We start from the raw sequence: 24,701 nt of genomic DNA, 5'->3' as shown, positions 1-24,701 counted from the left end.
GTCAGACATTCTCTATCCTTTTGTTATATCAGAATGGGCCTCGTTATTTTACAGAAGGGATTTTCTTTATTGTAGAACGTTCCCCCTGTCTCTTAGACGGCCGGGCGCACTTGTATGGGACCGGCACGACACCACAAATCAAACTCTTTTTTCCACAGTTGTTTCTTAGGCTGCAAATCACTCCAAACTTCATCTCAGGCGGCCAGAAACCCTTGGATGGGTCTTACAAGTCTCTACAGCAGGGGTAGGCAACCTTTTTTGTATGGCGTGCCGATTAAAAAATAAAAATAAATGATCAAGTGCTCAGTGTGCCATTCAAACGTGCAAGTAATATAAGACAAACTGTTACCACGTATGTAACATAAACCAATTAATCAGTTTAATTAAACTTACATTTCAGTGTAACCCTTGTCCCTGACTTTCTTTGCAAAGATGATCCACCTGTGGTGCATACGAGGCTACTGGGGGGGGGGGGCAAGGAGAGACCACGGCTACTGAACACCAGCTAGGGGGAACTGCAACCAGGAGACAGCGATTACTGAACTTCATTTTGCACTTGGCGACGCTCAATACCGGAAGAGAGAGCAGTGCTCCATTGTGTGCTTGACAAGTGTTCAGCAGCGACAAACACAATGAAGCACAACTCGATCTCTCCTGGTGATCAGTGCCGCCAAGTGCATAATGAAGCTCCACTCTCTTCCCCTGTGTTCAACCCTGCCAAAGTAGACCATGGCACTGGAGACCGGGAGAGGGAAGTGTGCCAACAAACCATGCCCCACGTGTCGGCTGTGGCACCGGTGCCACAGGTTGCTGACCCCTGCTCTATGGTCTCTCTCTAAGTAGCACACCAGAATCACCTCACATTGCTGATACGCGACTGGAAACAGGGCCGTAATTAGGATGCAGTCACATGTGGCAGATTTTGTTGCAGACATTTCTGGGACTGAAAATTATCTCCTTACATCTGAATGGGGTTGATTCTGCCGCACGCACGTGGATCTATGCAGGTTCTATTCAGATGAATGGAACAGATTTGAAAATCTGCTGCGTGTGAATCGGCTATGTTCACACAGAGTATTTTGCAGGTGGAATTTCTGCCTCAAAATTCAGTTTGGAAGTTTGAGGCAGATTTTCCTCTCCCTGCACACCCATTGAGCGCCGCGGGCATAAAACGCCGCAAAATACGCTTTCTCTGCCTCCCATTGAAGTCAATGGGAGGTCAGAAGCGGAAACGGCGAAAGATAGGGCATGTCGTTTCTTTCTGCCGCGAGGCGGTTTTACCGCTCGCGGGAGAAAACCGCCCCCGCCTCGCATTGAAATCAACGGGAGCCATTTTCGGGCCGTTTTTGACGAGTTTTTTGTCACGATTTCCGCGTCAAAAAACTCGTCAAAAAAACTCAGTGTGAACTTAGCCTAAAGATGGGTTTACATGGGCAGATTTCTGTCCATAATGCGCGCCGTTCGATGATGTAACAAGTCGACTCCTTAACAGGTCCTTTTACACAGGCGGACGCCATACTGTATGGGGATGAACATTCGTTAATACAGAGCGAAGGCATTCCGACTGCTGAACAATAGCATGATATATGATCACTAATAAGCAGCTATGTATGACATATAATTATACGAAGTAAACATAGGAACAGTCAGTATTACTGCACACCCGCTGCCTCTACTTACCCTTGGGTGCGGACAATCACATTAATGAGTAATTGATTGGCGGCGGCAGTACAGTCGGCGGCGGAGAATGAGAAGGTGCAGCTATGGGGGATGACTTCATTTGATTTTCAGATTTTGCAAAGAATCACAATTGTGGTGCATTGAAAAGGTAAATTACTCAAATAGGCAGGGTCCGACCCACAGCTGATTCTACATCGATTTTTGTGGATTTTATCCCTTTCAATTGAATGAGGAAAACTGCAGATTTACAATGTGGATAGCGTGTAGTTGTCGGATGGATTTTTTCCGCAGTACACCTAATGAGCATGGCTTCATTATTACTAATCTGACTTCTAGCTATATAAGGCACCTACCACAAATAGTACCAGTATTTCCGCCAGCAGATATTTGGAATGAATGAATGCGCAGTCCTTGGTTTTCCTACAAATATCAGACATTTAATACCCTGGTTGTTCAGGGACCTTCAAAAAGAGTAAAGCCAAAGTACAAACCTGTTTGATGACTGAGTCTGCTTGACAAAATCCTGCAGGTCCTTTGATTTGCCGGAACAGACAGAAGAATCCTGCGTGTTGTTATATCTTCTGTCTGTGGTGTTTGCTCCAGATATGTACAAGCACCTACTTAATTATCATGGAATTAGTAGAATGCATGGATCGCTGTGTATTAATGGACTTCATGTAGAGCAGGGCTCGGAGAGCAGTGTCAATGTGGATTCCTGTAGATAAAGATCTGTAAGAAGATGCAAATGTTAATCATGAAGATTTCTCCTGCCTCTGTTTGTTGTACCTGCATTCATCAATATTTTAACAAGGTATTTTTAATCTAAGACGAGAAGCGGTGAGATCTGCTAAGAAGACATCACTAGACAAGCGTGTGCTGAAATTCTCCTTTTCGATCTTTAACTCCCGCACAACTTTTACCGCTGTCTTTAAAATGATGGTTTGCTAGAAGATTCACATTCTGTGGGAAAAAAACAAACCCTCCAAGGATGGTCATTTGAGAAAACGCTTGATTTGGGAGCGGCTATGATGATGATCACTGAGACGAGGAGATTTTTTTTTTTTTTTTTTTTAGGAATGAGGTTTGCAAAGTGATACAACTGCAATCAAGACAGTAAACGCTCGTTCTTCCTGGGACGGGAAAACGGTCATTAACCCTTTGCTGATACTGTGAGCGAAAACCGCCAAAATCAAAGCGGTTTTGTCCATTGGGCTAGCAACGAAGTATGAAGGTTTATATAAAACTGAATATTAAAAAAAACACCATTAAAAATGCTTGAAGTAAATTAAGTTTCTTTTAAGTGCTTACATTTTTTTTTTTTTTTAAATGCTGGAAAAAAGGGGTGTATGAGGGAGGCCTTAGGCAGGAATCACACTTGCCGTTTTTGTGGCAGTTTTTTGAGCCAACCACAGCAGTGGATCCAAAAAGAAGGAAACCATAGGTTTCCATTACCATTGATTTTCAATGGTGACGGATCTGGTGCAAATGGTTTCCATTTGTCTCCGTTATGCAAGGGTTCTGTCGTTTTGACGGAATGAATAGCGTACTCAACTAAGGTATTCATTCCGGCAAAACGATGGAACCCTTGCACAATGGAGACAAACTGAAACCATTTGCACCGGATCCGTCACCATTGAAATTAATGGTGATGGAAATGGAAACCTCTGGTTTCCTTTTGTGTCAGTCAGGGCTCCGTTCTGACCCCTGACGCAGATCTGAATGCGCCCTAAAAATGTAATACTGATATGTCTTCTTTCTTTTGTATCCACTCCTGTGTTTAGATAAGAATGAACTGCCAGGATAACGGCATGTGTGATTACAGTCCTAAAAAGAACATGTCAGCCGTTTTGAGCCCTTAAAATGGCTCACAGCGCTCTATACAGGGGGGATTGTAACGTAACCACACCTTTGGTGTCAATCATGCAAGTTTTAAAGTCCTGGATTCCATGATCACAAGTGCGGCCTCTGCTCTGAGTGCTATTTGTAGTGGTCTCCTGATTGGACGCTAGTGCCGTCACTCGCAGTGTTCAGTGAAGAGATGATGGAGCACTGAACATAAAGAGGCCGCCTCCGTGGCAATTTCGATCGCGGCGCTGGGGACATTAAGGCTACATGCACACGTTGCAGGAAACCACAAGAAATTTGCAGCAAAAAACGCACCAGAAGGTGCGTTTTTCAGTGCGGTTTTTATGTTTTGCTGCGAAAAATCGCTGCGTTTTCATGCTGGTTTTGCTGTGTATTTCTCCATAACTACGGAGATAGAATTCGCAAGCGGAATCGTGGGATAAATTTACATGCTGCTGTTTTGAAAATACAGACCGCGGGTCAATTTACATAGCAAAAAATACTGCAGCGTGAACATGAGATTTCCTGGAATCTATGCTGGTACTGTATTCTGCTGCGATTTTGCCGCCCTCAAATACGCAAGGCAAAACCGCACGTATTATGCATCGTGTGCATTTACCCTAAAGCGTAGATTTCACGGTATTGCAACTTGCATAATGGACACCATAGGTAGGGTAATGCTGCTCTCCCCATCCTGTATATAGCACGATCAGCAGTATTGTCAAAACTGCTGACAGATTCCCTATGAGAATAATACGTTTATCCTTTTGCAAGCACAAATCACAGATCTCATGACAGGCAACCGCTTTCACATAGGAGCCGCTGCAGCGCTCAGCTGATTTTCCCAGTGGAAGCCGGCATCCCCTGCAGGGAAAATGTAGTATTACATGCATTCAAATGAATGACCATCTATGTAATACAAAGATGGCTCAAGTCCGCCAGAGCTGGAACTTCATTTATAAAGCGTCTCTGCTCCCGAGGGCTCCCCTCTATTATGTTTATATGCCCCAATAGGTAAAGCCACTTAAGTTTGTAGCAACTTTAACACAAGGTAGTGTAGCAATGACACGAAGGATACATTCACACGTGGCGGAATTGCTGTGGAATTCCGCTGTGGACAGTCCGCAGTGGAATTCTCCAGCGGCCGTTTTTTACAGTGGTTTCAATACATTTTTAGGCAAGTTAGTTCAGACGTTGCGGAAAACGTCTGTTGCGGAGAAGAAGCGGAATTTCACTGCGGATTTCAGCCTTTGCAATGCAAAAACTGAAATCTATGGCAAGTCCGCTGTGTTTTCTGCAACGTCTGAATTATCTGTCAAATATGCAAATGTTGGTGCAGATTCGTTGCGTAATTGCCCCAAATCTGCGCCAACATTTGCAGCGGATAAATTCCGCTACGTCTGTACGTGCCCTAATCGTCCTCCAACATCGAGGAACGTCCTGATTGGAATTTGAGTTTTTTCAAACCACCTTCATTTGTTTGACAATCGTGTAGTGTGAAGGGTTCGATATACCTTTTTATATACTGATGCAAACAATGTAAATTGGTACATTTAATATACACCCCAGCCAGATATTACATGTGAAGCAATAGGCGTTTATGAGCCCCTTCTGCAATTTCTCTCAAGCTCGGCATGCTCTTTGCCTGATCTTTTTGCCTGAAATTTTTAGTTGAAAGGAAGTTTTCTTTGTACTACTGGACTGTTTTTTTGGATGTGTATTTTTCAACATGTGAACTCGGCCTAAATCTTTCAAAGAGCTGGTTGACCCCTATGGTGTCCAGCTTGTATCCCTGTTGTCCCCTACGTGCATCTTTCTGCTTTGAACTAATGACAGAGACCCGAGGAGCTGCTCATGCTGTGTAAGTGTCTACAGAGAGGCATAAATAATAAAAGAACGATCTACTATGTTAAAAATGCTGCGGTGTTTCAGAACTTACCATTGTTCCCCTGTTTTAAAGAAAGTGGACGACACATTTAAGCCAAATTAGTTTCCTACCTGAGAAGTACCAAACAGGAGCTACGTGCAGGATACATATTAAAAAAAAACATTTTCTGTCTTTTTTGGTTATTTTGCAACTTGCAATTGTTTCATTGTGGTCGATATTACCTTATCTAGCTCAAAAGTCAATTTGCTAAAAAAAGTATTGTTGTTCCCTGGTTCCTGACACAACATTAAACATGCCTTGCCCGGTGCTTTAACAAAGTAATGAAGTTAAAGTAGTTTTTCAAACTGACATCCAATGCTTCCCTGGGATAGCAATGAGAACAGCGCTATTGTTTCTCCTAAAAATCTGCAATTTTGCTTATTACAGCTGATTTTCCTTTGTGACGTAATGGGGCAGGTCTATCAATGCATCGGGATTGGAAAAATTGCTGCAAGAGGGAAAACTAGCAAGTGGAATGCGTCCTGTTTGTGTAACATCTGAGAGATTTTTTTGAGACAACTAATGAAACTTAGATATTTTTTTTTGTCTTTTTTTCCTCTGATTTTGCATGTGAAAAAATATTTCATTCAAATGAAGGCAGGGGCTAAACGGCGAGAATTGTGGTAAGATTACGGGATTACTGAAACACGACCCCAATGTTTCCCTAGGCAAAAAGTAAAACATCGCAAATTTCGTCGTGTAGACCGTGCCTAATGTGTGCAAAAACTTGACTCTTATTTGAATTATTAAACTTTCACATACTGTTTTTAATATCTTTAGGGCGTCCTGCACACAGAACTATACAGTGGCACTCCGTCACTACAGATCAGAGTCACCACGTGCCACTGTCTAGTCCCTTTAAGCAACACTGTATTACAGAAGTATTCTCCCGTAGGGTCTATTCAGGTGATGCAGTTGAGGTGAGGTTGAAACCACATACAAAAAAAACATTAGTGGCGGTTTTTGGATGCGGTTGCAGTTTTACAGGTGAAGCAGATGTATTTAAGGCTCTGTTTACATAGGCGTAAGGTTTTTCGTTATTCTGTTCCGTCATAGGAACAGACCAAAAAGAAAAACTGTAAGCGCTGGATCTGTCGCATGATTGACTTTAATGGGCTGTATTTGTTTTCCGTGATTTTGCTGGACAAAATAACGATGCATACTGCACTATCTTGTCTGGCAAAAATGACAGCATTTGAGGTGGAGGCTCCTGACGAAGCCCCTGATTCAGATGTGAACAGAGCCGAACATATTTCACCTGTAAAAAAAAAACACTATCAAATTGCATGCTTTTTTTTAATGTTTTTTTTTTAGGCGGGTACAACTGCAATGTCTGAATATACCCTTGGAAACAACAGTTGTGAGCATAAAGTCTAAATTACATGATTTATAGTGCACTTTTCTCATGTTCAGCTTCACAGTGCAGTAGCACATGGCGTATTTGCTTCGTATTTCTGCTTCATGGCCTTGTATTTCCGGTAAGTTAAACATTACAATGTAATCCTATGGAAAAACATTCCGTAATGCAAGAAATTGTTTAATCTGAGTTAAAGAATATCTTTCCCATAGGATTAAATGGTAATGTTTTCCGCAGCATATTTTTACGCTATGCCAATACTGGGTAAATATGCCGTGTGTGACTGCACCCTTTTTTAGAACCGGTTACTATTTACTATACTCAGATGGTGGACACTCAGATAGGAAGTCAAATGGTTGCTAGGTAACCTGAGCTCACCCATTCTGCGGAATAAACGAAGAGGAAACTGTAAGAAGATAATACTAATATATCAAGTGTATGCGGGTACGGCAGTGGAGTTAGGCCTCAAAGCCGGTTATTATGTGCACTGTATTATATACTTCTACTATTATTTGAGTCCTATATTTCTCATTTTTCCGGCTACATAGGTCTTAGTATAGTTTCCTCTTTAATTTCACATCCTTTTATTTTAGGCGAGCACGTGTCGCAATGTAAATTGCAGGTAGGAAACGAATAGTTGACCCAGTTTGTGAAATTTGGATGTTGTTCTGCTGCTTCTTAATTGACATTTATTTCCGGGAATTGCTGGTGCCGGGGTAGTCTCCTGTTCTACCACCTGCTTCTTGTCACTGGGATGAACACAGCAAATCTCCTCTTATCTGATTTCTGTGACAGATCCGTTTCAAGCAGCGTCTGACTGACATCTCATGGACTTCAACATTTAATTTGAGAGCTTAATGTGTATTGTTATCTGCTCTGATATAGGAAACTTGGTTATTTGCATGACACCAGCAAAATGCTTTTCATTGTGGTATGCAGCGCTATTTAACCCTTCACCATCGCCCATAGACCTCTTATGCCCTGCACTGTCAACGAAGTCACTGCCATTCATTGTGTTATTACATTCTGTGTAGTTTCTTCTACACAGGAGGGAGCAGAAACGATAAGGGTAAGTGCACACAGAGCGGAAGTGCTGCAGATTTTCCACCAGGATTTGCGGATAGAATACACTACCAGCGATGTAGGTGAGATTTTAACAATTCTCATCTATATGCTGCAGAATTTTTCTTCATGGAGCTTGACCTGCGGTGCGGATTTTAAAATTTGCGGACTGTCAATTTATTCTACTTGAGAGGATCTAAATCCACAGGCGGAATTGTGGGTGATATTTCCACCATGAGGGCATCTTCCCTAACTGCATTTTCCTCAGAACTCTGATCTTTATGCTTTAGGAGACAAGAAGAGGGACTAAGTATGAGAGATCTGAGGTAGGCCGAGTACATTTTCCACTGTGAAGGGTAACTTGTGCGCTTTGTGGCAGGTGCTGTTAAATGGGCACTGATGTGGTGGCATTATTATATGAATACTAAAATGGTGGGGGTGGGATTGTAGGACACTGTTATTTGGTAACTGCATGGCAGTTTATTTTACGTGAACAGGCACGACTTGGAGGTTCCATCTTTTGCAGTCAAGGCTTAGGCCCCATGCTCACGAACGTATTTTCATCTATCCGTAAATACTGTCCGTAGTCATCCGTATTTTATCTGTATATACGGAACGGTATCCGCAAATACAGTTTGTAATGCATCCGTATATACGGATCTGTAAAAAAAAAAAGAAAGAGGGAGGCTGCTAATGATGTCACCAACATGTTGCATAGCAACGCTTCTGTAAATATGGACGGTTTATGGATGGACATACGTAGACGTCAGTATTTACCGAAGCACTAATAGACTTTTATAGGAGAGTCAGTGCCGTAGTTAGACAAGAATAGGACAGGTTCTGTAATTTTTTTTAGCATGGACACACATCCGTAAAAATACGGAAAGGTGTCCGTGGCCAATGGAAATGAATGTGTTTTTTTGTAAAATGGTACATGTTTTTTTTTTTTTTTTATAGCGTTTTTGATGGCATTTTTGGAATTAGTGTCTCTTACTGTCTGCATTTTTTTAAATCATTTTTCACATTGCAAATCTTGTGATTTAAAGATCATGTGATGCGAAGATTCCTTTTTGAAACATAATTTATTCTGAAAAAAAAAAAAAGCCCTACAAAACACACGTTGACGCTTTTTTGAAGAGGTTAAAAGATCCTTTGGAGGTCTAAGGCTATGTTCACACGGAGTATTTTGGGGGAGGAATATCTGCCTCAAAATTCCGTTTGGAACTTTGAGGCAGATATTCCTCTCCCTGCACGCCGATTTTCGCGGCAATTATCGCGCCGTTTTTCGCCCGCGGCCATTGAGCGCCGCGGGCATAAAACAGCGAGATATACGCTTTCTCCTGCCTCCCATTGAAGTCAATGGGAGGTCGGAGGCGGAAGCGCCCGAAGATAGGGCATGTCGCTTCTTTTTCCCGCGAGGCAGTTTTACTGCTCGCGGGAAAAAGACGCCGACGCCTCCCATTGAAATCAATGGGAGGCGTTCTCGGGCCGTTTCTGCCGAGTTTTGCGACGCGGTTTCCGCGTCAAAAAACTCGGCAAAATACCCCGTGTGAACATAGCCTAAGGGAGAAAAAAAACTCCACTAAATTGCTTGAAAAAAAACACCAAAGCCCTCCTTGCTATTTTGGAAAAAACGCCACTGACCCAAAAAATGCAAGAAAAAAAAAAAAAGCATTCACAAAAAAAAGCCATGTTTGTATTCTCTTTCATTCTTCCACATCGACTACAAGCGAACATCTGGCCGCAGCGTGTTTTTCCTAAAAACTCTCCGTGTCAATCCACCTCAATTGAGATATTTCAGAATGCTGGAGGTTATGCTTCCATCTGATGTGGTATTAGTATTTTATGAATAAGATACATTTTTCCATACGTTGTATAAGTTTTTTTCTAGTACTTTACCGCAAGATAAGGACACCTCCATAACTTTGTCACTCTCCATTTTAATTGATGAGACTCCTCCATGAAATGTCAATAACAATGCTGGATTTCAGTTCTACACTTGCTTTTGCAGAGCCGTTGCTTTTTGGAATTTCACAGCAGAAATATCTTTGCACAGAAATGAAGAGCGTTTCAGCAATGGTTGTAATTACTTTTTTCTGCTGTAATTTTAAATGTCCGTTTTCATTGAACAAAATAAATATATTCACGCTCTAGCTGAAGATTACATACGTTTTCCTTATAATTTTTCAATTAATAGGCAATTATTGTAATGGTTGTGTTTCAAAACAGGTCATTGGTAGAGTATACGCATACTTTTACTATCTTAGAATGCCAGAAAAGTAACCCTTTTCAGTGATCAAATTTACAGAAGTAGCAGAGCGGAGTTTCTCATATGAAGTAGAGTCTCCAAATCTCGATGTGAAAGTCAATCTACTCCATTACATTAAAGTGCGTGTCCAATTTCGACAACCCCTTTCATTTAGCAGGACCTTCATAGACAAACTCATCATAGGGAGTTCAGATTCTTCTGGGACCTCCATTAATTCCAATGGATTCTGGACCCTTGTGAATGTAACCTAACACTAAAAAGCCACTCCGCATCCTCAGAGGGGAAAAACTGCATATATGTGATTTTGTCACCGGTAATTTATTTATTTTTACAATTCTAGTAAATGTTGCTAGGACTCCTGCTAAGGAAAACAACAATTAGGTTATTGCATTTAAAACGGCCGTAAAATCAGGGAGGCTGCACGGACCCACGCACCGTTCCTGCGGTTACTACGAAGCCGTAGTCCCTTTTTGTGCCGCCACGTGGTGCCTCCGTACAGTATCTTATTATGGAGCTTTTCTAGGGAAGAATAGCTCTGTAATATGGCATCCAATGGTACAGGACATATAAAATTGGAGGCATGCCACATTACAGTAGAACTTCGTAGTGTCGTTTTACGGCTCCACACAACTTTGATTTTGCCATTGATTTTGATGCAGATTTCACCCTTTTGCATTGTAATGGGTGAAATCCCCTCCAAAACTCAGTGACCAATGTATAACATACAGTGCAAGCTGTGAGTTTAAAAATTCACGTCATTCCCTAATTTGTTCTCTCTGTTTTATTTACGTCTAACCATATACACACAGAAATGTGAACGCAAAAACGGGCAGCAAAGTTCTGGTATTCATTTCTGACCTCCATTAAAACTGTAAAAAGTTATTTTAACGTTTTGGTTTTTTTAAGAAAAATAGCCACATGTAAAATTTGCACATAATACTGCGTATTCTACACATGTTAAAATATTTCATAAAAACACAACACCCCTAAATTAAAAGATTTCTGGTAAAATACAGCAGCGAAAAAACCTCCACAAGAACGACTGTGTGAACTGATCCATCATGTGCCCCATATTATTTGAAGATAAAGTTGCTGCATAAGGAGATTCACAATTGAGGTGTTCCTCCCTTCTCATTCCTCTTGTAGTATTTCCAGCCATTTTGCATTTTACAATAATTTAACTCTACTTGTTTTCCTTCTGTATTTTTCTATTTGATTTATTTTACCAGCTTGTAAAGCCCAATGTGTATTGTCCTGTGTGTAGTGTTTAGAAAGTTTCTGATGTTAGCACAGTTGTAAACAGAGAAATAATCTTTAATAATTTCTCAGTGGAAAACCTGAATAGAATATTATGTATGTACACACGCGTTTCATGCATAAGAAGCTAATATGATGGACCTTTCTGCCAAATAATATGCTCACTGGAATATAATGCAACAAGTTCTTCATCTAGCATTGCACCCTAAGAAAAAAAATATCATTTTTTTTCCCCCTTTTTTTAAAGCCATACAATGCCCCAATTTCACCAGAATATACCATCACTTGGCAATCGCTGGAGGTCCAAAAGTGGAGACCCTTACCAATCCGGAGAATAAAGGGGCTGCTTTAGCGCTTCGTCGTCTTCTTAGTTTATCCCTGTGCAGCGGCGTTCCCGGCCCCGTCTATGCAGGGAACTGTAGCATGGCCGAGGAGAAAAACAAGAACGGGCCGCAGTGATAAAGCAGCACTGTGACACCTTCATTCTCAGGACCATGGGAGTCCAAGCAGTCAGACCCCCACTGATCGTAAAGTGATGGCATAGCCTAGCAGTATACCATCGCTTTGTGTGGTGGGAATAACACTTTAAGGCCTTTGTGAAAATGTAGCCGCTGTACCGATTCTAGCCACTGATCCGAGTGCTACTATCGAAAAGTGAACTCTAGCCTGCTGAGGTTATATCTCGTACTTGCTGGGTAAATAGTTTGTATGCTTATTGGGGATGTCCATGGTAGGCCTTAAGGGATATATATCCTAGTGTTCTGGCATATTGCTCCGATATCTCATTACATTTTAATTTAGGGAGCCGACCCCTGCTGATCCTGAGACAGCAAATAGGTGCTCCCGTCCACCTGTCAAGTGAATGGGGCTGTGTTGCAGTTCCTTGAAGGGCAGGTGAATGGAAGCATTGCTGTGCAGGGAAAAAACAGCAAAGGAGCTTAATAAAAGTGCTGCACCCCTTTCTTCCCTAGCATCAATGGGGGTCCCAGCAGTCATACCCTTACCAAGCAGGATGTGGTATAGCAATATGTCATTGTAATAATCAAACTTTATTTTTATATATATATATATATATATATACACACACATTTTTTTTTTTTACTGTTTTTGATTTATCAAAACCAACCCATGCCCTACTTTTGAATACAAGGATATAGAAGTCTTCTTAGAGTAGTTTTTCTTGTATAAAAACATTATAGAGTAAAAATTGAAGTTCCACAGAAAGCAAAATACAAGGAAAACTCCCGAATATTACACTAGCCAATACACTTCTTGCATTAATGTTACATGTGTATATTTGGATAGTGTAAATTCTATCTACATAAATAAATTAGAATTCTATTTAAAAAAAAAAAAAAGAAGTGAGACTCCAGACTGGTGCATAGTATATTGATCTTTCCTCCAGGAAGAAAACTGTGATTAGTTTTACTTTCTTTTCTTCTGAAGACATTGAGAAAGCTTTTAAAACCTGATGTGACAATGCTTCCCTGAAAAATCTATCAAGCCCAATCATGTGGATAATGCAATATCTCCTGTGCTTGGCAGAGTGAATCATGGAGGTGTTAACTATTCAACATCACCCTGCCGCCGCCACATCCGCAGAATGGAGCCACCTGGTTTTTTTTTTAGTTTTTTTTTTCCTCGTGCACAGAAATATTCACAAAAAAAGAAAAAAAACAACACGTTTTTGTAAGCTCTGAATCATCATAATCTGCAGTGGGATACTTTACAAGTGAACATTGCATTGTCTGGATATATGAGATTCTTCAGGAACAAAATGACAAATTTCATTGCTTCGTGGAGCACATATATGGTGGAAATAATCGATCCATGGGGGCTACTGAGGAGCTCAGTGTGACAGGCCAAACAGTGATTAATAGACAGCTTTCAGGGGTTTCTCTATCCAAATTTCTTTTTCCTCTCCCAGCTGGATGCTCTAAATTCTTATTCGGCAAAGCTACATTATACAAAAACCATCTAGGTGATACGGATATTACTTGTCAGCTTAAATTCTTTGTAATTTGTAAAAAAAAAAAAAACACAAAAAAAATACAACAGTATTGTTATTGCTGTAATAACCCCTACCAATGAGTGAAATATTTACCTTACCCAGGAAAAAATATCTGCAAGGCCTCATGCACACGACCGTAGCCATGTGCACGCCCGTGATTTCCGGGTTGGCCGCCCACGGAGTGTCAGCCGCGAACCGCCCGCAATTTGGGGAAATTGCGGCCGCAAAAGCACATTTGTGTGCATGGGGCCTTAGGAATATATAGTTTTGTATGAAGAAAAAAATCACCAGTTAATATAGTTGTTCTAGATATTTGTATGTCTGGGAAAGCTGGGTAGAGAATAATGTTGCAGCCATTACACCTACCACAGCAGTAGTCACCCATCTTTCTCGAATAGGAAATATGCCTTGTTATGCAGTAAAACGGGCACAGGTGATATATTGTTTCATAACTAGGCAGAAATACATAGATACATAGGTTGGAAAATACGCCTGCCTTTGAACCCTCTGCAGCTTTACTACATATATCTTTTTTAGAATGGGGAGCCCAAAACTGAACCGCATATTTAAGATATGCATTATGTGGCCTTACATGGGATTTATAGATGGGGTAATATTACATTTGAATCAGTTTTTTATCTCTCTTTTTATAAGACTTAAAATCCTATTTACTTTTGCAGCTGCTTCTTGACATTGTGTACTGCTGCTTAGCTTACTTGTAATCAGAATACGCAGATCCTTCTGTTGTTTTGTTATCCCCACTTTTATATTCCTGCAGCCTAGGTCCATTACTTTACATTTATCAACATAAATATTAATCTGCCATATTTTTGCAATATGGCCAGTGCCGTTAACAAGAAGCCATTTCCAGTAAGCCGATTCTTATTGGCTGGCCTGCGCAGTAACAGGAATCATTCCATGGCCTGTCTACAAGAGGATCTGGGCAGCGGGGCTGAGCAACTGGGCATGTGTGACCACCAGCACTGGACATATTAAGTGGGCATTCTGAGAAGAAATCAAAAGAGCACGAGGGGGCACCATAACAAGTATGTAATAGAAATATCTAGGCACAGGAGAAATGGGAAAGAGTAGGGGGAAACTTGATATATACTACAGCCCTTCACTTCCTCCCTGCTAATATCTGTTGTCGGAGCAGATAAATCGAGAGACTGAACATATTGTGAATATCTTAACCAAACGGAAATTAAAAGCTGTCTGTATTTTTTTTTAGAGGAAACTTGCTGGTTAATAGGTCGTGATCAGCAGCATTGGCACTGATTCAAGCAGTCAATCTGTCTATCTCTGTTTCGGAGTACGTGGGGAGGGGTTTGCAAGAGTAATGTGAGCTAGCAGGCTTGTAGAGCCAGTGACTGGTGTCCGGGCTGCAGCTCTACTATATCTATAACATGGCAGACGATAACTTCCTGTCAGTGAATTCGTAACATGGAAGGATCTGCACCACAATGGCTGGGCTTTGAAGGGAAAGGCTTCACACAGATACTTCATATGAAAATGTAAAAGTAGTTTGAAGCAGGTACGCCAGTGTGGGGAAACTGTCTGACAAGCCCTGGGGGGACAGAAATAGCAGACCTGGTGGAAACAGACGCAGTGACCGCACGATTTCTATCTGATTGTCAGCAGTTTTTTTCTAACTTGCCTTTTTATTGATTATATTGTTTCGGATCCGTACGGTACCGGTGCGGTTTATTCCGTGTTCTGATCATCAAACTTTTTATTGGCCTTTATCAAAATCGATTCTTTATCTAATCTAAAGTTTTCTGCTAGTTTTTTGGTACTAAGGCAGCTTGGGATCTATTGTTGAATGTCTAATTATTTGTGCAGTCTAGTCTCACAGTTTCAAAGTTTTTAAATGACAGTATTGCCACAGATTTGCTAGTTGAATTTAAGCACATTGGTTTTTTGTTTTTGTTGGCACTGAATAGTGCTGTATGTATGTGATGCCATGCCATGTTATGGTACATTATTGCCACCAACAGTGTAAAAATAGTTTTATTCTGCGCGCGACTGTCCCTTAAACCAGAAAGTGTCCGGTACCTAGTGCTCCAAATCCTCCCCTACGCAGTTGATTGACAGCTATGCTGCATGACAATGAAGACAAGCATAGCCTTCATTTAGTTGCATGGGACAGAGGATCGAGCACTAGATGCCGGACACTCCCTGGTTTAGCGAACACTCGCGCCTCAGAATAAAACTTCATTTTTAAACTGTTGCAAGCAGTAGCATCTTTAACACTAGTATGTTCCTAATCAGTTACCCGATCGCTACCTGGCAATGGTGGTTTTTGGGTTTTATTAGAGGAATTAGACAATATCAGCTTTAATGTCAAATATATGGTCTTAGATATTTTGCGATATAACAAATAGACAACGTGACCCTTGGGTGAAGACAGGTTTGACAATCACTTTCCACAGAAATTATTGCCATTAAAGATGCAAATGTGTGTCCAGCGGACACATCGCTGCTAACTTGCAGTCTGTTTCATTTACAGCTGACTGCCCTGTGTTCCCTTTTCTCCATAATCCCATTTTGCAAAAAGTCACAGGAGTTGACCAGATATGTCTGTCAAGCTGACAATAGAGAACAGCTCGTTCCGCGTTGATGTTTTATTAGTTTCACTGCCCTCGTCAAATGGCTAGGCTACATCTACATTATGTGCAGGCACCGTCTTTTGCTATTTTGGAATAAACATAACATCCATTTACAAAATTTGAAAACCTCTGCTTCATTTTTCAAGTAAACAAATATTATTTTAAGATTGAAGAAAATGTATTACCTGCTCCTTTGGTCCAAATGTAATTTTCACTTTGGTCACACAATGCCCCACTGTCCCCTCCCGTGAGATTAACCTGATTTTTCATTTCAACACAGGAGCAAACTCTCGCTCTTCGCAAAGAAGGGATTGGAGTCGTTTTGGATTCAGAGCTGCCTCATCTCATTGGCATTGATGATGATCTTCTGAGCACTGGTATTATATTGTATCACTTGAAGGTAAGAATCGTACCGCTCTTTCTTGCTAAGCTGTCGTCTTTTTAATCTTTTTGAATTGCACACCAGCTGATCTCGCTTTAATCTAAATGCCATTCCCAATAAAGTCAACAAATGGAATTGTTCTTCATTTTGACTGCACAGATGCAAATGGTTCATCACAGATCCCCCATAATATATTGTTTTAAAAAATGTTTAATACCAGTTTTAACATGTTATTACATGTGGTCTCTTGATACAGAAAAAAACCCAGAACTGTTTTAAAATCCATTAAAAAAATACCATAAGAGTGCATCAAAAGAGAGCCACAAGGGAGCAACCATATCAGTTGATCCCTGTCTTTGTATTTGATGTTATCTTAGAATTCAAAAACTTTAAATATATAAAAAAAAAGTATCTAAAAGTTATATTGGGATTTAACTGCAGCTGAAGTTATAACCAAAAATTCTACCGTGCATTTTTTATGGAAACCGTCCCCTCCCACTTTCCAGTAATGGTAATATAATAATGAACATGAGATGGGACACTTTGTCAGTTTTTATGGCTCTGCAAGTATTTCTTTGGGAATGCACAAACTGATTTCATTACTTATTGTATTTTTGAAACTAGTAATAGGATTCTACTCACTATGCAGTCTCCCATTGAAGGAACATTCGCCAAAACTGTGTAATGCCTGGGGTGATGGTGCCTGACATAGGATTTCAAAGTACACCAAAAAGAAATTCCTGTGTTACAATTGGCCCCCTCAGACCCTGCGCTTGGCGTAGCACATGCCAGCATATTAAAAATATAACCAAAAATTCAGATGTACATTTTTGAGGGACAACCCGCTCCCATTTTCTAGCAATGGTAATATGATCTGGAATATGCCATGGGACAGGTTCTGTCTATATAGCTCAGCAGATGGCCATTTCCTTACAAGTACTTGTTGAGGAATATACAACCTTAAAACACAACTTGCTGTATTTGAAACCATGATTTAAATAACGTCAAAGAAAACTATTCCCGTGTCATGCACGCCACCCCTCTCAAATTCCATTAATGATTTTTTCTGCTGATATAATAAACATTCTTCTAACACAAGAATGTGACTTCTAAGGCCCCATGCAACCGACCGTAAAACCACCCGTAATTACGGGCCCATTCATTTCTATGGCCGACGGACACCTTCCCGTATGTCTACGGGAGGGTGTCCGTGCCGTAGAAACCAGCCGAAAAAAAAAGGGCATGTCCTATTTTCTTATTTTACAGACCGTGCTCCTATACTTTATAATGGGTGCACGGCCTTTAAAAACGGCCGGCTGCCCATGGCCGTCTGCTGCCGGCCGTGCCCGTAATTACGGGTCGTAATTACTGGCACGGTCGTGTGCATGGAGCCTAAGACGTTCTGTTATGGTTTCATGTATGTTTGATCACTTTGCTTTGGCACATCCAGTCAAAAGATATATTTTGATAAACGCAATCGTTGATCGTGAAATATAAGTGGGAATTTTTTGATGAGCAGGGCAAGTCAGTTGCTTGTAAGATTCATTTGACCAATGGTGTGGGAAGTGATCTACTTTCACTTCCATCTTACCATAGGACTCTCAAACATTGCCACTTCACTAAAGGCCTTTTATGTAACTGTTTCTTCCATCAACGATGATCCTGTCTCAATAAGATTAAATTAAACAATTCTCTATTGCGTGTTACCACTGTTTTTACAGATTTTATGAGAAAAATAAATCCTTAGATGTGCACTTTATCGTTCCTTTTGCAGCCGGTTGCCATTATACGCCAGGTGAACGGTGGCCGAGCATGCGCAGTACTTGTCAATGCGCGGTCTGCTAATTCACCGAGCTTAGCAATGTGGAAAGCTGTGGGGGTGGGGATTATGGGAATTGTAGTAGATAGACAAGTTCTGCATGTCACATGGCCACTACCTAAAACACGCCTCCCTATAGTGCCAGAGAAATGAATAGTTGAGGATCGCAAGGAGAGGAAATCGGGGTAAGAAATATAATTTGGGAGGAAAAACCCATTGACAGGGCTTTCTATTCCATAAAAGAAAATTTGGGTGTAATAGAAAATTAACATCTCCATTGGAATACCCCTTTAAATCTCCTCTCACTAAGTTTTTAAAGGGGTTTTTCGCTGTATTTTTTTTCTTCAACTATCCCATCCACTATCCTACTTTGCTAACAATCAATAACTTTAACATTGGCTTACTTTCAAAATGTGCCAGCGTTTTCCCTCCTCTGGGACCCGGTCAGGTGGCGTCCTCAATGACAGTGTTTGAGGGGGGTGGGTGATGTTTTCCCCCTACTAAGCATCTGTGGTCATGAGTGTGTAGTTCCACGCATGCTCAGTAGCCTCCAGAACTCCCTCTCACCACACTGTTTGGCTGCAGCAGTCACGTGTTGGTCGCTTGGAAACGAAGACCTGGGGGGAACCGCTCGAGCTTCGGTGCTGGATCGGTGAAGGAAAAAAGATGGGAGTATTACTTTTTTGTTGCTTTAACACATTTGCTAGAGGTTTTTTCCCCTGTTTTTGGTAAACCGGATAATCCCTTTTAAGTGCTTTTTACTTATTCTCGTTAGTTTAGGGTACAGAATAAACTAAATAATTCACAGAGTAGAATCATCCAGAAACTTTCAGCACTCAACCATTTTTTGTTTTGCCCAGCTCGACAAATCATAGGCCAGGAAGTTCTAATTCCCTATCTAGATATAGCATCTTCTTACATGAAGGAGAGCTGCTAAAACAGTTATGTACAAACAGAATATTTTTTCCAGCAAGCAGACATTCCAGATCAATAAATCAGAAGAGCTCTATAAATTATAAATGGCAGATTTATTTGCACTTTTACACAATTCTCAAATTTATTTTGAATTGCTATAAAATATATTTTTCTCATAATACTCGAAATCGTAATGAATAAGAAGTAAAGGAAAATGGAATGTATTAATATAGATGAGATTTTTTTCCAGCATTATACATAACAATGTGCCTCCTTATCTGAGGCTTCTTACGTGCCAGTGCATTTAGCTTGAGGTGCGATCTTAATGATCAGAACTCTCCCGGCTCTTTGTTAGTGAAGGGAGAAACTGGAAGATGCAGCTACTCTGCTATGGCAATGTATTGCTGCAGGGGATTCAAGAAAAAGCCTTATTTCGCAAATGTATGCTGAATAAGGCAGGCTTTCCAGCAGTACTGTACATAGCTTAAGGTTGTCTATTTCAATATCACTAGTTTATTTTTACTGACAGATTTTCTTTAAAGTTGATCTGCCATGTATTAAATGCTTTGCTCATTTCTCCAAGAGTTTAATAGGAACTCTGCAGTTCAATTTTATTGGAATGTTATTTCTTAATATTCCCCATTTAGGACTTTAATAGCTTCTCATGGTTTCTCTCCTACTCCCACATAGGCCCATACCACCTATTTTAGCAGGTCAAATGAAACTCTAAATGTTTTTAGATTGAAATATTATGGTTTAGGGTGTATGATGTAAAGCTCTGAACTTAATGATTATTTTCCTGTATAAAGTTTGCAGTCAGAGGTCTAGTTCTAGTTCTTTTATGGAACTTTTTAATTTACTACGAATACTTGCACACCTGGTGTTATATTTTGGGGTGTATTAGCGATTCACAGGTTTCTGAGCCTTACCGTGAGCACCCATTTGCCCAGTACATTCTCAAAAGGTGGCAAATAATCCTTTAGGTGTCATGCATATGGCAGAGCCTAGTGCACAAAGTCTAAATAGTGGCACACTGAGTCCCTACAGTACCAATTTCGAGAACCAAGGCCATGGCATATTTTCAGGCATATTTCGGAGTGTAAAATGCTCATATTATGCATTGCAAGACGTCTGCAAACCGCTTCCTATTGATTTTCAATGAGAAATAACGTGTAGTTCATGAGGCATGTTGTTACACTGCTAAATTAAAAAATTACTTGTAGAAATATTCTTTGTGGGGGAAAAAAAGTGACTTGTCACTTCTTTAATAGTTTTACAAACCGTTTTTTTCCATTTCCCATTAACACTTTGAAAATACACCTCAAAATGCACTTAAAAAATGCTTTGAAAATGTGCTCTAAAAAAGCCTTAATTTCAAAGGCTGGTCTTTATTGAAAATAGCATTGTATATTTTAAGCCTTAACGTATGCAATGTGAATGCAGACTTAAAGAGGACCTGTCACTAAGTCGTATAATTTGAGCTGGTTTACTGACCCTGATTCCAGAGCTGGTTTTTTGCTTTTTTTCCAGGACCCTCCGATTCCAGAGATATGGCCCACTGTTGTGTTGGAACCCTCTATGCTAATTTGCTGTAGTTAACCAACAGGGCATGAACTACACTTAAGCTGCTTCGTGCTGATTGGTCAACATCGGAGGCAGGGAAGCTAGTTCCACCCCAATGGCTAATTACAGCAAATTCGCTTATAGGGAACCCACACAACAGTAAGCGATATCTCTGGAACAGGGGGGTTCAAGAAAGAAAACAAAAAACAGCACTGGAATTCGAGAGACCGCACTATGCAGGTCAGTCAAACACTACAACTTCTTACCTCGTGACAGGTCCTCTTTAAGGTCTTTGCTGCTCTATAAAGTGCCTAAAATCTCTTTAGCATTACACCTGCGGCTTAACAACTAAACGTTGGGCCCCATGGCTGTACTTGGAATGGGGTCCTGCTCCATCTGGACATGAAAAACTTACGATTATTTTGGTCTCCACTCTTTCTAAATGTAGATGTGAAGATTTTATAGATGCTGCTTGGTACAAACATTCTAGCATAAAGTAAATATCAGTAAGTGTTAAATGAATAGTTCTACATCATTGTCCATCTCTTTCAGGAAGGACGCACATACGTTGGACGAGAAGATGCTGAATCAGAGCAAGACATCGGTAATCTGAATAAGCATTTGAAGGGTTAAAATAGTTTGTGTTCAATTAAAATAATTTTACACTAGGGCATTAATATTTAGTGCAGCTTCTAACAGCAGGCCTGAACAAATGTTATACAGGCCTGAGCGCTAGTTCTGTAGTTAGGCGTCTGTAATGATTTGGCCTCCAGCTGGCACTATTGCTAAAAAGCATATAGATATAATTTCTCCCATAAATGAACAGTAGCGTTAGAAAATAAAATGAAAATACTAGCAACACTTACTGTTATAGCCTTCCTACCATGACAGGCTCTGTAAAGCAAAAAAATAAAAACACATCTTGGAAGAATTCATTTTTACACATCCTCCTTTTCCCTTCCACTGCTACGACACACTGAAAAGCAGGTTTGGGAAAAGGGCATACTGTAGTTTAGGCTGTGTTATCGGGGGGCAGCTTGCTGTAGCAGAAACCTTACCGCTGCTGTTCTGTCTGCAATGCTGGTTTCCACACCCATTCAGCCATACTCCACCCTTTCCGGTTTTCTAGCTGATAATTAAGAGGATTGTTTCTAATTCATTCGAAGGCTTAGTGTCCATGGAAAGTTAATAATCTCTGTATTAAAATGTTTATTTATCTTTGACATATATACTGTATATATTCTACATAAAAATCTGAGTTTATTTGTAAATATTTTACACTATACAACTGCATTCTGTTATTGGAAACAGTCAACAAGCATTTTGACACACACCCCAAATAGCTTAACTGAGCTCCTATAATGCAATTGGAGAGTTTTTGTTTTTTACGGTACGGTACATGTTGTAAAGGTGAAACTACCCAAAATTGAAATCATCAGGGCAAGCTCTATGCGAACATTAAAGGGGTATTCCCAGATTGGACAATTATCACCTGGTCACAGGTATTGCTGGGACCAATCGCTAGAATGGGGGTTCCGTACTCCCCGTTGCTCCTCACTGCACCACTGCAATGAGGAGAGCTTTAAATGGAGCGACTGTTGTGCATTTGCGGTCCCGCTACATTCAAAATCTACGGTACTGATTAATACAGCCAAGTACAGGGGTCAGCTGTTTCCCTTAATCCCATAGATATTGCATGTTCTACTGCCGCTTCATTCAAGCTGCTCCTCACTGCAGGGGGTGCAGTAAAGAGGAATGGGAGGCTCAGGACCCCCGTTCTGGTAATTGGTGGGGTCCCAGTGGTGGGCCCCCCAGCGATCAGACACTTATCACCTGTGGATAGGTGATAATTTTCCATTCTGGGTAAACCATTTTAAGCTAGCAAGGAATGCTGGGGGAATTGTTTCAGTTATTTTAAAATAATAATACTTCTATCCATCTCTACACAAATTACAGTTCTGCACGGTCTCGATTTGGAAAGTGAACATTGTATCTTTCAAAACCTTAACGGCAGGGTGACTTTAATACCGCTGAATGGAGCCCAGTGCTCAGTGAATGGAATTCAGATCTTTGAGTTAACTCAGCTCAACCAAGGTAAGGTTTAGGTTTAATCTGCATTATGCTTCAGCGTACGCATAAACATTTAATCAAACTATCTATACAGCTGTTTATTTTTGTGGTTGTAGGTTTGCATGAAGAATAAGAGTGGGGTATATTTTAGTTCCCGGCATTCTTGTTCTTGACTAAAAGAAAACATATGCGTTCCGGAAACGGCTTATCTCACCAGAGGCAGGGCTTAATAGGAGAACGTTAAAAAGACAATATACTGCAATACAGAAGAATTGCAGGGCATTGTATAAGCAATCACTTGTTTACTTTCCCTAGTTGGCCCAAAAAAATTTGAAAAGAAGTTCAATACAATTTTGAAGAATATATTATATATATATATATATATATATATATATATATATATATATATATATATATATATATATATAATACTATATGATAAAATAATAAAAAAATAAACATAATTGGTATCGCCAATTCGAGCTAAGGCCTCATGCACATGAACGTGTTTTTGCGGCCGCAATTCACCCGCCAATCTGCGGGTGAATTGCGGTCCCATTCATTTCTATGGGCCCATGCACACGACCGTAGTTTCCATTGTGCGTGCATTGCCCGTGAGCCTGGACCGCAAAAAGATAGGACATGTCTTATTACGGCTGCATTTTGCGGTCCGGGCTCATTGAAATGAATGTACACTGCCCGTGATTTTCGGGCGGCCCTTGCAAGATACTGCTATGGTTGTGTGCATGAGGCCTTAGTTTAATTATCCCGAGCAGTTACCCGCATATCATAAATGATCATAAAGTTGTATGTACCCCAATATGGTACCATTAAAAACTACAGCTCGCCCTGCAAAAAACAAGCCCTAACACCGCTCCATCGACCGAAAATTAAAAAGGTTATGAGTCTCAGCCTATTGCAACACACATTTATTTATTTTTACAAATTGTTTTTATTTTGTAAAAGTAGTAAAATATAGAAAGAAACGTTATAAATTTAGTATTGCCGTAATCACATTGACCCGCAGAATAATGTTAACGTCCTTTTTACTGCAAGGTGAACGCCGTAAAATCAGAACCTTAAAAAAAAATGTTTTTTTTTCTATTCCATCCAACATTTTTACGTTTTTCAGTATAGTCGATTAAATACAACTGGACCTGCAAAAAACAAGCTCTTATATGGCTATGTCGACTGACAAATATTAAAGCTATGGCTCTTGGAAGGCGGGAAAGAAAAAATTAAAATATGAAAACTAGCTGTGGCACTATGGAGGCAAGGTGTATTGTAACTCACAGAGCATCCGGTCATTTATTATTTTTATAAAGTGTTCTACATACAGTAAGATGCACCTAATTTATTACGAGGTGCTTACTACTTACAATACATTTGGCACATCTCTTGCCTTTTGTGTGCCAGAAAGTCAAATCTACCTTGGCTTTAAGCTGGCATAGTTTTGTGCTATAATTGACAGCAATTTCTAGCGTACCTTTACAGTACATTGCGGTAGCGAAAAGAAAAAGTTGGAAAAAGTTTTTGACTAATGTGACACGTCTGCGGCAGAAAACTGGCAGAAATTTTTTGATAAATCCCCCCCTTGAAGTTTATGGATTACTGCCCTAATCCGTCTATTTTCCATATTGTTATGCTCCATTGTGTATACTTTTTCACAGGTTACGAGACCCGCTATCCATACTGATAGTTATAGAGTAATGTTAGGACATGATGTGCTGCATACAGTATTTTACTGCAGTGATTATTTTTCTGGTTTATGTGTGGAGTATAATATCGTTGGTTGAAGCAACTCAAGCCTGTGAAGTCACTGCAGGTAGTGAACCTACAACATATAAATAATTAATAGAACTTCATGTTTTTTTGTAGCCTGGAACATTCATATAGTTGTTAACAACTTTTTATGACACGGTGCATTCTAATACA

General features: G+C 40.3%; 1 protein-coding gene across 4 annotated transcripts in view; it reads left to right on the top strand.

Moving 5' to 3' along the window:
• Nucleotides 1-24,701, top strand: part of KIF16B (kinesin family member 16B) — a 242,300-nt gene that overhangs the window by 89,103 nt on the left and 128,496 nt on the right. For all 4 annotated transcript variants that reach the window (XM_075863098.1, XM_075863097.1, XM_075863096.1 and 1 more), the window contains exons 14-16: nucleotides 16,298-16,417; nucleotides 21,249-21,300; nucleotides 22,653-22,790. In XM_075863098.1, coding sequence (XP_075719213.1) covers nucleotides 16,298-16,417; nucleotides 21,249-21,300; nucleotides 22,653-22,790 — 310 coding nt within the window. The remainder of the gene's footprint in view (nucleotides 1-16,297; nucleotides 16,418-21,248; nucleotides 21,301-22,652; nucleotides 22,791-24,701) is intronic.

This window comes from Rhinoderma darwinii, chromosome 4 (assembly GCF_050947455.1).
Source record: "Rhinoderma darwinii isolate aRhiDar2 chromosome 4, aRhiDar2.hap1, whole genome shotgun sequence".
Taxonomy (NCBI): Eukaryota; Metazoa; Chordata; class Amphibia; order Anura; family Rhinodermatidae; genus Rhinoderma; species Rhinoderma darwinii.
Note: the sequence above shows the minus strand (reverse complement) of the source record. Positions and strands in the feature narration are given on the sequence as shown.